The sequence below is a fragment of the Abramis brama genome (assembly GCF_963993115.1).
Source record: "Abramis brama genome assembly, chromosome: 12".
NCBI lineage: Eukaryota > Metazoa > Chordata > Actinopteri > Cypriniformes > Leuciscidae > Abramis > Abramis brama.
In genome coordinates, this window is record NC_139974.1 from 1,831,362 (window position 1) to 1,845,792 (window position 14,431).

General features: G+C 38.6%; 2 protein-coding genes across 2 annotated transcripts in view; one reads left to right on the forward strand and one right to left on the reverse strand.

Moving 5' to 3' along the window:
* The window catches only part of LOC311093952 (protein misato homolog 1-like), a 13,848-nt gene extending 6,658 nt beyond the window's left edge, over nucleotides 1–7,190 (reverse strand). The window contains exons 1-9 of the mRNA XM_084131649.1: nucleotides 6,743–7,190; nucleotides 5,507–5,636; nucleotides 4,799–4,868; nucleotides 4,651–4,726; nucleotides 4,465–4,528; nucleotides 3,158–3,311; nucleotides 1,990–2,104; nucleotides 1,112–1,246; nucleotides 868–1,020 (exon numbers count right to left, since the gene is read on the reverse strand). Coding sequence (XP_083987775.1) covers nucleotides 868–1,020; nucleotides 1,112–1,246; nucleotides 1,990–2,104; nucleotides 3,158–3,311; nucleotides 4,465–4,528; nucleotides 4,651–4,726; nucleotides 4,799–4,868; nucleotides 5,507–5,636; nucleotides 6,743–6,826 — 981 coding nt within the window. The 5' untranslated portion in view covers nucleotides 6,827–7,190. The remainder of the gene's footprint in view (nucleotides 1–867; nucleotides 1,021–1,111; nucleotides 1,247–1,989; nucleotides 2,105–3,157; nucleotides 3,312–4,464; nucleotides 4,529–4,650; nucleotides 4,727–4,798; nucleotides 4,869–5,506; nucleotides 5,637–6,742) is intronic.
* Nucleotides 7,191–7,463: 273 nt separating this feature from the next.
* On the forward strand, nucleotides 7,464–14,388 carry tmem79a (transmembrane protein 79a). Its single transcript, XM_084131674.1, has 6 exons — nucleotides 7,464–7,592; nucleotides 8,082–8,119; nucleotides 8,150–8,610; nucleotides 9,095–9,280; nucleotides 12,358–12,580; nucleotides 13,105–14,388. Exons 3-6 carry the CDS (start codon nucleotides 8,184–8,186, stop codon nucleotides 13,295–13,297), a joined length of 1,029 nt encoding a protein of 342 aa, XP_083987800.1. The 5' UTR covers nucleotides 7,464–7,592; nucleotides 8,082–8,119; nucleotides 8,150–8,183; the 3' UTR covers nucleotides 13,298–14,388.
* Nucleotides 14,389–14,431: the final 43 nt, after the last annotated feature.

The window sequence follows — 14,431 nt, forward strand, 5'->3', positions numbered from 1 at the left end:
GCTACAAAATTGTATTCTACTTCCGCTCTGTTTGTTTTTGTTGTGCTTTTTTCTCTGTTCTGTTCTGGTTTATATGTACACTTGTACAAAAATACTTGAGCCGCTCTTATATTGTTGATTGAAAACTGTATAATATATATATGCTCAATAAAAAACTTTACAAACAGAATGGTCTAGTTTTTATTAGGGATGGACCGAAGTTTCGGCTGCTGAACTGTTTTGGCAGAAACAGTTATTTTCAGTTTCGGGCCCAAATGCTTTTGGAGAGCCTTTAATCCGGACAATTATAGTGTTGAATAAGGATCATTTTAGGCTTTTTAAATTTTTTGTCATTTATTTAAGTAGGGATGCACCGATATGAACATTTGAGCCGATAACCGATAATCCTTTAGATCTGAAAGCCGATAACCGATATATCGGCTGTTTAATCTAAATCTACATTTGTCTTCTTTTAACGCCAATCTTTTAAAGCCTGATTACAAAAACACAAGTCTCTCCATTAAAAGCACACAGTTATAAAGTTCTGATTATAATGTTATGTAGCCGATATGACACTTATGATATATGAACTGTATTTTTCTTTTTTTGAAGGGATTTCAATCATATTTCCAGAAATCATCATGTTGAACAGTCGCATCTGAAGCGTCTCAGCTGGAGGAAATAATGCACTATTTATCAGCTTTAATATATCGGCCACATTTTCTGATCAGGCCGATAACGATAACATCAAAAAATGAACATATATCGGCCGATACCGAATTACCGATGTGGTGGCTGATGCATCGTGCATCCCTAATTTAAGCAATGAAACTGTTTTAATGGATTGGTTAACTGTGACTGTGAAAGGAGTGACTGAAAGCGGCTTACGTCACAGTTGAGCAGCGGGAACGCTGTGGGCGGAGGTGGACGTCTGCCCAGTCCCCCCCTCAGGGTCAAAGGGCAGAAGAAAGAGCTGTGATTGGCCATTTGGAGCGTCCCTAACGCACAGTTCAACATGTGGTACAAGTCCAACACAGAGCTCTGTCAGGCGGAGACAAAACAAGTTCAGAACACATGCAACCATGAGATGCAACCAAAGCGAAGTTAAGTTAAAGATGAATGACGCTCTCACCGTGTCTGGGTGATTGACAGGTGCCACGCCCCAGGTGAGGATGCCACGACCTCCGTAAGAGTCCTGCAACAACTCTGTGACCTTCGACCCCAAGCCTGAAAAGCCGTCAGCAAGGTCACACAACACCTGGAAACCCTGAGCGGGAGGAAAGCAGAGAGGGACGCTTATATTCACATTAATACTCCTGACGGATGGTTTCTCACTTACATAAAATATTATAATACATAATATATGTATTTTATGTACATAAAACTTTACGTTTGCTCATAAAACTTCTGTTCCCCTGAGAAACTTTTGATTCTTAAAATGTTGATATTCTCAGCGCCGTCAAAATAAAAGTCCCGTTTCCGACACAAACAGAAAAATATAAAATAGCCAAACATCTCTTTTTTTTTTAATGCCAGGGGCTTCACAAATCTCAACACCACACTCAGGTCACATGACCCCTGAGGTGAAAATCCAGTTTTTAATGTTGTTTATGTGTCTATGTGGTGTTTTTAATATGCTTTAAGACAAAGCATGTGTAAATTCATAAGTCGACGCCATTGCTGAGTATTTCCTCCTTAAAACTGCAGTGAACCAAAGACAGTCTCAAAAACACGCTTTGAAATCGCTGGTGTTTCTGACGTCACAAACTACCTTGTAACCAATCAGATCAACGTGTGATCGTCAACCAGTGGATCTCTGAGCTGAGTGAGTGAGTGGAGGCGGGGCTCATTTGCATATTCATAGAACCACGCATACTAAATGAGGCAAGGGTGTCGAGTTACATTCAAGATATTTTAAGGCATGAAGAATTTTTTATCAAGGAAATTTTGGTGATTAAAGATGAGTTTTAGAGGCTGATGTGTGTGAGTGTGTGTGTGTGTGTGTGTTACCTGCAGATAGTCACACTCCTCCACGAAGAAGTGCAGCCGATCCTCCAGATCCTCCAGCACTGGACCCTGTAAGAGCGCCTCCCCCTGGCCGAACGCTTCCAGACGCTCAGATTCACTGAACACACACACACACACACACACACACACACACACACACACACAATAAACACAGGAAAATCACTCAGAGTAGTTTCACCATCCAAAAATATTCAAACACAAATACTGATGTGTTATAGCGTGGTATATTTAAAAATGTACTATTATGTTACTGTTAATGTTATTTAGTTTAGTCGTCTTTTAAGAATCATGGGAGATTCGTGATCTATATTTTAAACAAAAAAATAAATCGTGATTCTTAATTTTTCCAGATTTGTGCAGTTCTAGAGCCTTTCATTCAACAGTCGCAATAAACTTTGTGCTTTATTACTTTTGATATGAAACAAAATCAGCGCCTCAGTTCAAGCGACTCGTGAGCCGATCATCTCGTCCTCTTCACTACGAGTTATAGCAGCAAACACACATCACTGAACATCAGAAGTGTTGAAGGATACAGGACAACTTCCTGAGATCAATCATGCCTCATGTAAAACAATCTTGGTTCTTGAACTTCTGAATGCGAACTGGTGTTCAGTAATGTGAAGCATCAGTCACTGAACTGACCATCGCAAAGACCCGCCCCTTTAGTTACTGTTGCTATGTCCGATAAGCCACGCCTCTCTCACGCCACATCATGATCTCACGCAGTGAAACACACATCGCAGAGCAGAGAGGACACTGACAACACACTGACACACAGGACAGACCAGCTTACTTTATAATGAAACAAAGTCTCACCTTTCAAATTTGGTCATTTTTTAAAAGAAATTTAAACAATAAATACCGTTTTGTGGCTCTTTAATGTGTCTGACAGATCGCTCAGTTAAAGCGGCTCGTGAACCGATCATCTCTTCCTTCTAGTTCATTTATAGCATCAAATAAACATGAATGAACATCAGAATGTTGTTTTAACCGTGGAAAGACGTCAGTACACTCCGTTTCTCCTCCAAGGTTCATCTACTAACTCTCCTGACCGCTTTGTCGGACAAAAGTGGCGGATTCGGCGGATGGTGGATTATGATTGGTCAGATCGCCTGTCAGTCAAACTCCCTGCGAAGGGTCAATCACTCACCCGTCATGGTTGTACTGGTTAATGACGGAGATGGTGCGCGGGTGAAGATGGATCCGCAGGAAGTCTGACCACACCCTCACGCTTCCCTCCAGCCTATAGGATTTCTGTATCCGCTCCAGACTGCTGTTCACCGTCGCCATGGCAACGCTCGATCCTTCAGGAACACACACATTATTCCCACAATTAGGGCTGGGCAATACAGAGTAAACACGTACTGTAAAACATATGCAGAAAAAATAATAATATCATGACATTTTCATCCCTTCGAGAAGCTGTTTTGCTTTTGTAAAGAGATATAAGTGAAGCGGGATATTAAATGAGAACAGAAAATGTAGGATGAGACTTATTTTTTGGATCTATGGAAAGAAATAAGAGGGATTGATGATGTCAGATGAAAGGAGTTATTATATTTTAATGAAAAATATTATGATGCTTTTCTTTAAAATAACATGCATGAATTTTCATTCCTGTAGAGAAACGTCAAGCCAGTGATTTTAGTAGCATTACTTTTCTATTGTAGCTTATGTTCAAATTTTGAATTAGATTTTATTTTTATATTTTCTGTTTTTACTGTAATTCTAAATAATGTTATAGAAATTTTGTTTTTCTTTAATTATTAGTTATTTTAATTTCTTTTTAATGTAGTTTTTATTAATTTTATTTTTGAGTTTTAGTTATTTAAGTACTTCAAGTTAATTAAATTAAATGTTTATTTTTTTTCATTATAATTTTAGTTAAAGTCTTAATAATTTGGTTGAGTTTGACATTTTTATTAGTTTTATTTTTTTAAATATGTCTAATTAGTTTTTATTAATTGTATTAGTTTAAGCTATTTTAGTACTTTTACTTCAAGTCTGAATTTTATTTTATTTTTACATTTCCTGTTTTCACTATAATTCTAGTTGATGCTTTTAGTTTTGTTGTGTGTTTTTGTCATTTTTTTTTGTCAACTATATGTCAATATAGTTTTTATTAATTGTATTTATTAGTTTCAGTTTTAGTACATCAAATTAGACTGAACTAAAATGAGAAATGTTGCCTTGGCAAAAAAAGTTTTATTTATTTATTTTTTAAATAAGCATTTATTTTGTTTCAAGTAACAAAAATGAATGGTTTTAGCTAATGATAATAATCTTGCATCATGGGTCTGATTCCCAGGGAATGCATGAACTGATAATACACACACCTTCAATGCAGAGCAAGTCACTGGATAAAAGCATCTGCCGAATGCATTAATGTAAATGTTCATAATAAGAGCCGGAACACAAATCAAGCCATTGAACGGTTCATTGTGTGTTGATACACACCTGAGCAGCGATCCACCGCAGAGGGAGGACACGTGACCCCTGGATCTGCTGGTGAACCTCCCGTCTAGACACACACACACACACACACACACACACACACACACACACACACACACACAGAAGAGTCACTCTCAGATATTTACATGCTTTCAAAAACCCTGTTGAGTTCCACACACTCACACTCACATCTATATTGTCGAGATCCTGTAGGAAAGGGTTTTTGGTGGGAGGACTTTCCTTGTGGGTCATGATCTCTCCTTTCCTAAGAGAAACACATCCAGCTTTTAATCAGACTCCACACACACACACAGAAACCGTGAAGACTGTGTTTTACCATGTGAAGGTGGTGTTTTCATTCTCCGTGTCGTACAGACTGCCCTGCTTCCTCAGCGTCTGAAGACTTCCTGAAGAGATCAACACACACATCACACACATCAGCAACACACATCACATAATCCAACCATCATTATCAGTGTCTGTGTTTCCATCCAGGGTTTTTAATATGATATCCTAAAATGTGCATTAAAACAGGTAGTTGGAAGATAAGCTAATGTCATCATCAAAATGCAATAATATAATTACTTTCAGTGATGTAATTATCACAAAGCAATTAAATATTGTTCTTTTGCTTATTCGTTTTATAATTGACTATGTATCTTTATATTTTCATTAATGATGTTGTATTCATTTAATATGGAAGCTTGTTTCCGCCACAGAATAAAACATTTTAAAAGATAATTGTGACTTTTTACATCTTGACCTTATTTATCAGAATTCTGACTTTATAAATCGCAATTGTGCCTTTATATCACGCAACTCTGACTATATATCACACAATTGTGAGAAAAAAAAAGTCAGAATTGTGAGATAAAAAGTCGCAATTACCTACTTTATTTTTTATTCTGTGGTGGAAACAAGCTTTCATAATTTAATTACTGGTGTACAAGCGAAAACAGTTTGTATGCTTAAGAATATTTTCTGCATTTATAAATCTGATTTGTTCCTCCGTTTAGATGCAGGACTCAGGATCAGACTCCGGTACCTTTGAGGTCCATGGCGATGAGTCGAGGCGTGTATGTCACATGACCACCCAGCGTTCGACCCTCTCTGAACATCACGTCACTCTGAAGCTCACCCGCCGGCTCCACCGCGTCATAAACCAGACCCGCATCCTACACACACACACACACACACACACACACGTGCTTTACTGAGACTGTTTCAAATGGCTTTAACATGGTACTTTAAAGTCATAAATTTAAAGTCCCCCAGTAGTCAATAACTGTATCCTTTAAAACTCACCAAAATTACATGAAAAAATGTCTTTATGCCTTAAAATATCTTGAATGTAACTCGACACCCTTGTCTCATTTAGTATGCGCGGTTCTATGAATATGCAAATGAGCCCCGCCTCCACTCACTCACTCAGCTCAGAGATCCACTGGTTGACGATCACACGTTGATCTGATTGGTTACAAGGTAGTTTGTGACGTCAGAAACACCAGCGATTTCAAAGCGTGTTTTTGAGACTGTCTTTGGTTCACTGCAGTTTTAAGGAGGAAATACTCAGCAATGCTGTCGACTTATGAATTTACACATGGATTGTCTTAAAGCATATTAAAAACACCACATAGACACATAAACAACATTAAAAGCTGGATTTTCACCACAGGGGGACTTTAATAAAAAATAATGTGCACGGATAAATCATTTATAATAAATAAATTAATAACTCCATTTTGAATAAAATAAAAAGTTTCAGAGCCACGCCTAAAGCCACACCTCCTCCAAGGTATGGAAATACATATGTTGACACAGGCAGGTAGGACATCCAATCAGTGCACTCGGACCGAACGCAATGATTGGTCGAACATTTTCTGGTCCTGAGACTTCCACAGACAGGTTTTTTAATATTTGGACCACTTCTATTATTGACTGCTATCAGGATGTGAAGAGAGCTTCAACCAGAATAACAAAAACTGTTTATGAAACCTTTAAGCCAGGGTACAGAGTAATTACCGTATTTACATGGTATTTCAAAGAACATCAAGGTTTTACATGGTCATAAACACTAGCACCATGACAATGCACAAAATCATACCACTTTTTATAAGTGTACTTACTACAGTTATTGCTGTAAAATCATAAATGAATACGTAATCTCCTTCAAACAGAGGTAGAAGCTGTCAGGTTGTTTCTGACATTTTGTTTAATTTGTTTTCACAGTGATGCCAGGTTTCTTCAGCCTCGCAATGTATCCGTTATTAAACATCCTCACCTGCAAATTCCACCAGTGTGTCCCGACAAAGTTGGAATAATGTCCCAGCTGGAGTGTAACTACCTCCCTGCACACGCCGCTCATGTTGCCCTTTAAATATTAAAACATCTTAATCATTAGTTTAGTGAAAGTGAACATAATGATGCGCTCGGAAAACACACATTCGCAGGTACAGACGAACTTCCGCGTGTGTGCACGCGCCCCTCTGCCAATCCTCCATCCTGATTGGCTGTTTCGGCGCATGAAGCATTGTGATTGGCTGAGGGAGCTGTCGATCAGCTGAGGGGTAGTTTGGTTTCACTGCGCCTGACTCGCACACATGTGCAGCGCTAGTAAACAACATCGCTCAGGTTATGTTCTTAAAAGTATGGATTTCCTGTATCTCAAAAGGTTTTTTAATCATGTGCTAGTTTAACCATTGGTTAAACAGAAAGAATTTAGACACAAATACTGTACCGATGAGCTTTAGTTCAGAAAAAGCCGGATTTAATCTATATTAGTGCACTAAACAGCGACTTTTATCTGCTGACTTCCTACATAAGAAAACTACCTTTTTTTACACGATCAATTAATTAAATCTGGCAAAATTTTAAGTAAACCCCATATAAAATGTAAACTTCACACATGCACTTCTTTAGTTCAAACTCAGAGCGAGATGTGTGTATTGTAGGCGTCGCCGAGAGTCACGTGACACCGCGAGAGAATGATTTACCTGTGGACTCGGGACTGACCGTCGCACCTGTGCGCGTGCCCGATCACAGCGATCCCGGTCGAGTCTCACTTCTCATCTGTTATTATCACGTATAATATTACATATACATTCATAGGGTTCTTCTCAGTGGAGTGTCAGGTAAGACACAACAGCATTTTACTTCCGTTCTCAGACAAGTTTCATGTCATATAATATTAGTCAGAGTTGGTGTTTTCGTATTATTATGCGTTTTAAGAAGAGTTTGTTATTGTATTTGCTTGAAATGAAACAGTGAATGCGTGTTGGTTAGTGTCGTGTTTATTTCTGCTGTGTTTGTTCGTTTCCGCGAGCTCATGTTAAACTGGTGGAACTGCATTATTCAGCCATTACTCACCAGTGTTAGATACTATGATTCACTCTTATCTCCACATTGTTACACTTCACTCTCTGTGTGTGTGTGAGAGAGAGAGAGAGAGAGAGAGAGAGAGAGAGAGAGAGAGAGAGAGAGAGAGAGAGAGTGAGAGAGTGAGAGAGAGAGAGAGAGAGAGAGTGAGTGTGTGTGTGTGTGTGTGTTTAGGACACTGTCAGTGGAAATGTGCAACCTTTCTATTCCTCCTGAACTCTGTTTTGAGTTTCATCGCTCTGTAGTTTCAGAGATGATTGCAGAGCAGCAGTTCAGCTCATAAACACACACACACACACACACACACACACACACACACACACACACACACACACACAGAGATCAACATGACGGAGGTGCTGATCTTCAGTCCTGAAACATTTGGCGAGATCAAACCTCTGATCCCTGACCCGACCCGATCCGACGGATCCGACAGCAGGACGGAGAGCACAGAAGATCTGCAGGATCCAGACCCCTGGATGGAGGCGGAGGAGAACGATGCTGACGATGAGGAGGAAGATGAAGATGAGGAAGATGATCAGCTGGTGAAAGTGTTCACACCGAACGTGATGATCCTGCAGTCGACGGGATGGGAACACACACTGATCCCGGAGATCCCGATGCAGGAGATCCCGGTGGAGAAGATCCCGATGGAGAGGATCCCGATGGAGAAGATCCCGATGGAGAAGATCCCGATGGATGAGCAGAACGTCATCACTAACCCTCCTCCGCTCTTCCAGCCGGCCTGGATCCGCCAGATAGAGAAACCTGAAGGTAAACATCTCGCATATTTCGCAGAAATAAACGTGCGATTCTGTTGGGTTGCGTGTTATAAAGTCACAATTGCATGAGAAAAGATGTCAGTCTCGAGATGTAATTTTAGAGATACATTTATAAGTACGTTTTTTATATTACTATTTCAATTAAAATATATATTTAATTCGAATAACACATTTTTTTTTTTTTTAAACCGTTTTTTTATATTTTGTATGATTTCAGGTCACGTTTATTTTATTTCAAGCAACTTTTTTTAATGTGTTTTTTATATTATAATTTCAATTAACATTTATTTTTATTTCAAGCGACAAATCTTTTTTTGAATGGTTTTAGTTAATGATAATAACCCCAGGTCAAGTAGAGTGCATTGCATTGTGGGATAGCGTATTGTATAATGCACAGTTTGGCGAACAGCTCAAAAGTTAAAGAGCTGATCTGATGAGTGCTTGTTCTGAACACGATCTCTCTGTTTCTGTGTCAGACAGCAGTTGTGTGGAGGTTGTGCGGATGTGTGTGTGTGTAACGGCTGCCGCGCTCATGTTCCCGTTACTAACGTGGGCCGGTTACAAGCTCCTCCCCTTCGACGCCCCTCTGCTCGACAGCACCCCCCTCAGGCTGGTCTACACACTGCGCTGTGCGTTTTTCGCCAGCGTTCCCATCGTGCTGGGTGAGGATCTATAAAACACACACACACACACACACACACATATATATACACACACACACAACCATTCAAAGTATCAATAACAATAACAGTGCTCTCTCTCTCTGTAGGTGTGCTGGTGCAGGGCCGTGCACAGACATTTTAAGGGGCAGTGGCCTAAACCAAAAAAGGGGCACTATTTTGTTTTTTTGGGGGGGTTAAGTTTCTGGGTTAACAACAGAAAATTAAGTTATTTGTATTAGATCTGATCGAGAGTACAATAATTTGATTAGACAAGCAGCTAATTCGAACGTGGATATGTTGTACACAGGGCTGGACTGGGGCAAAAAAAATAATAAATCGGCCCTGGCATTTTGGCCCAGACTGGCCCACTATATGATCATAAACACCACCCATCTTTGCACGCCCTTAAATATATGCATACCAACTCCAATTCCTTAACCCCCCCCCCCCCCCCCCCCCATAAGAAAATTTTGTGCATTTTAATGTTAAATTCATCAATCTGGTGCACTTTGAGAGTTCAAAATTAAAAGCTCCAACCCATATTCAGTGTGCAAATTAAACAAAGAAAAATTCAAACCTCTTTTAGTTACAGTGTCTATTTACATTACACCTACTACATAGTAATAGTTATAATATTAATCCAATGACAGTAATAGCCATATTTTGTAAAACAAATGCACTAAAACAATAAAGGAAACTTTCATAATTAGTTTTGTACCAATTTCTATACTTGAAAGAGATAAGCACATGATCTTTTGTTTTGACGGAAACTGCATCAAGCTTTTATTTTGGCGGAAAACATGGTTTACAAACGCCTCTCATTAAATTTCTAGTGAATTGCTGTAATCGTCAACTATGCAGATGTGGAAATGATCTGTAACTGGGTTATGGGTTCCTACACTCATGACATGGCCGAAGTGTTTTGAAAGTAGTTCTGCTTACCGCAGGCTCTACACTCTCTCATCTCTCTCCTGATCCTCCTCACTATCATCATCATCACAGGAGCTGATGAAGGGCAGAAAACATACACTACCGTTCAAAAGTTTGGGGTCAGTAAGACTTTTAATGTTTTTAAAAGAAGTATCTTCTGCTCACCAAGGCTGCATTTATTTGATTAAAAATGCAAACAAAAACAGTAATATTCTGAAATATTATTCCAATTTAATACAGCTGTTTTCTATGTGAATATACAGTAAAGTGTAATTTATTCCTGTGATCAAAGCTGAATTTTCAGCATCATTACTCCAGTCTTCAGTGTCACATGATCCTTCAGAAAGGAAGAAAATAAATAAAATAAATCAATACTTTTATTTATCAAGGATGAGTTAAACTGATCAAAAGTTACAGTAAAGCCATTTATAATGTTAGAAAATATTATATTTTAAATAAATGCTGTTCTTTTGAACTTTCTATTCATCAAAGAATTAAAAAAAAAAGAAAATTGTAAATAACTGTTTTCAACATTGATAATAATAATGAATGTTTCTTGAGCATCAGATCATCATATTAGAGTGATTTCTGAAGGATCATGTGACACTGAAGACTGGAGTAATGATGCTGAACATTTAGCTTTGATCACAGGAATAAATTACAATTTAACATATATTAAAATTGAAAACAGTCATTTTAAATTGTCATAATATTTCACAATATTACTGTTTGTTTTTTATCAAATAAATGCAGTCTTGGTGAGCAGAAGATAGGCTACTTCTTTTAAAAACATTAAAAAATCTTACTGACCCCAAACTTTTGAACGGTAGTGTATATTTTGACACATTTTACAGTGTCTGCTTTAAGGGCCTGTTTCTATTTTTTCACGCTGTTTTTCTGCACATTCCTTGCGTTTCTTCTCCATCTCGCTGACTATTCTGACAGATACACACTGACACTGCTGCACGCTCGCTCACTCGTTTAAAGTTGTGATTGGCCCAGCCCAGTGTCAATCAAGAAAAGAACCAATGGGCCGCTGATCTACGTGTTTCATGGGCTGGTCTGTCAGAAGAAAAAGAACAAAAACTAACGCTGACTTTTTCTGACCAATGCATTACACCGGCACAAACCCAGCACCGCCAATTAAGCAAAACAAAACAAACTAATGGGCCGCCGATGTACACATTTTATGGGCTGTTAAAAAAAAAAAAAAAAAAAAAAAAATAATAAAAATAATGTATGAGTATGAGATGTATCGGCCCAAAAAGCACGTCGGGCCACCGGGAAAGTGCACGGTATGCCCGATGGCCAGTCCAGCCCTGGTTGTACAAGCTGTTAGCACTAGTAGAAAGAGCCAGAAGCCAGAAGACCAAGAGCAAAAATTTACCGACATAAATAAATAAAAAAATAAAAAAACTAATTTCGCAGATTCAACCACTGTCTTGCATAGCCTACCTGTTAATGCGACAGCTTTTGTGAGCTGTCGTATACTGTGAGTGATGCTGCGGAGCGAGCGGGAAAACCTGGAGCGGATTAGCGGAATCAGCGGAATGCTTTGAGCTTTGGTGGGGGTGGGGAAGAGGGGCACCTCAGTCGATGAGGGCAGAGGGGCAGTGGCTCTAGCCACCGGGCCACCCCCCTGTGCACGGCCCTGTGCTGGTGTATAAAACATATACAGTCAAACCAAAATATATTCAGACACCTTCAGCATCTCTCACATTATCAGTTTATTCACTATAGTTTAGAAAATGGTAATAAAATATGAGCAGAACTCAGTTGATATTTGACTGGTTTTGTCCGTCCTTCTGTTAGACTGTCTCACACATGAATTATGTTGAATATCTGTCAGCTGTTAAATTTAACTACACAATTAGATAATACCAGTTTAGCTCAACCAATCACCAAGCAATGCTTCATTGTGTTCAGTCTGTGTGTAAAAAGAGCATTAGCAATTTAAGAAAACACACTTCAGCAAAACATGATCAGCTCAAAGTGTCCGAATCATCGTTTGCTCTCCTCACTTACAGAAATGAACTATAGTGTCCTGCACACACTAGTAAAAAAATCTGAATAGGTTTTGGTTTGACTGTATATGAAAGTATTAATAATAAGTGTTGAGTAATGAGTGTGGTCTTTCTCTGCTGTAGGTGTGCTGGTTCAGGGCGTGTCCCGGCTGAGGTTCGGGACGCCGAAGCCTCTGTTCGACGGGATGTGGGAGAGTCGCGAGGTCGTCGTTCACGGACATTTCGTTCGAGACTCGCTCCACCTTTCCCTGCTCTTCTTCCTCCAGCTCGCCGTCATGGCAACGTACGCCGGACAGGACCTGCTCAAACTGGTGCCGCTGCTCACCATCGTCTTCGTGTTCGGCAGGTGTGTGTGTGTGTGTTGGGGACGTTACTCTTAACACTTACTTTATTTAAATAATGTTACTTTTAATTTGAAAAAGTGTTACTTTTAAGACTTAAATGTAACATTTACATTATTCCAATACTCTAAAATTACAAAACTACTTATACGTTAACATTACAATATTTGGCGAAGGGAAACATTTTCAACTGTATTTGTAAGTAATAGTAAATAAATCATGTAAAAAATATTTTTTAAATGTTACATGTTTCTTGGAAAACCTTAGTCCAATCCTCTAAAATCACATCACTAATCTGTTACATGTTTTGGGGAAGGGAGAGATTTGAAGTAAATAAATTCAATAAAATTTTCTCATTTGAAAAATGTGACACGGATATTACGTTGTATATTCAAAAAGTAATTTCAAAGAGTTTGCAATGCATGTTACTTTATGAAATAGAAAGCGAACAAAAGTGGTTGATAAAGCATTGTTTCACTGAACGCTCCCGCTGGGATCAGTGTGTTGTTGATGCTGTGCTCCTCCTCAGACTGATCTACTGGGTGTGTGTGGCGTTCGGCAGCAGCGTTCGAGCGCTCGGACTCGGCCTCTCGTTCCTGCCTCTGCTCGTTCTTCTGGGAGCAAACCTGTACTTCATCGGCTCTGTGGGCGGGCCGGAGGCGGTGTTTGACGTGGCTCCGCCCACCACCCCCCCACCCCCAAAGCTAAGGTGGTGGGGGTGAACCCAATCAGCCTTCAGAATAATCACTGATATAAAGATGGACGTGACTTCAGAATCATCACTGACATTGTCCGTCCAGACTTATAAACAATGAAGGATGAAAGACTGGGAGAATCCTTCGGGAAAGATTCTCTCTTGCACTGAGAATGGGATGAAACTGGATACGTGTCATGAAGAAACCTGTTTAACTGCGGTAAACCCTCGAGGTTCGGCCTTTCAGGATCTGACCTCAATAGTTACTAGTCGAGCGAATCTCACAAAGCCTGATTCACATTCACCTTGAAATCAAAAGAAAGAAATACAAAATATATATGGTAACTTAAAGCCTTATATATATATATATATATATATATATATATATATATATATATATATATATATATATATATATATATAATGCATTATAATAGCATTTTAATGCATGAATTATGCACTGTATGGTCTTAAATGATTGTAACCACTGTTATATACATTATTATACGTTCTATTCATTGAACACACCTTTAGAAAGTATAATGCATTAAAACACACAAACAACCAGTTACAGGTGGAGTCTGCAAATATTATAATGCATGTTTACTTTGGTTACAGTTATTTATGGAAATATATAATGCATTATAAGCTACGTTATGAATAACTTTATAATGCATTATACATTGAGGCTTCAAGTAAAGCGTTACCAAGTATATTTTGCTTTTAGAAAGTGAAGATTTAAAAACAATTATGATGTCTTACATTTTTCCATGGTTTATTATTGTTTTAAAAATGTCTTTTTAATAACTAATGTAAGAAATAAATAACAGGGATATGTGTTTAATAGGCATGAAAACAGTGTCTGAGTAAAAGGCTCCTAAAATTGGCCTCTTTTAGAAATGAATGTAGTTTGTAAGCCGGATATGTTGTATAATAGAGTGTGTTTAGTTTTACAGTGAAGTATTTTGATGTGTGATGTTTCAGACATGCATCATGTAGTTGTGTATGTCATGCTGTGATTATAACTGTTGATTTGTGCCATATTCCTCATGTTTACTAATGTCTGTCCTCAAATCTGCTGTTTCCATCTGTATGTTTATGAATAAATGATGCACTGGATGTTTGATTGACAGGTGTATGAGACATCAGAACACTGCACTTC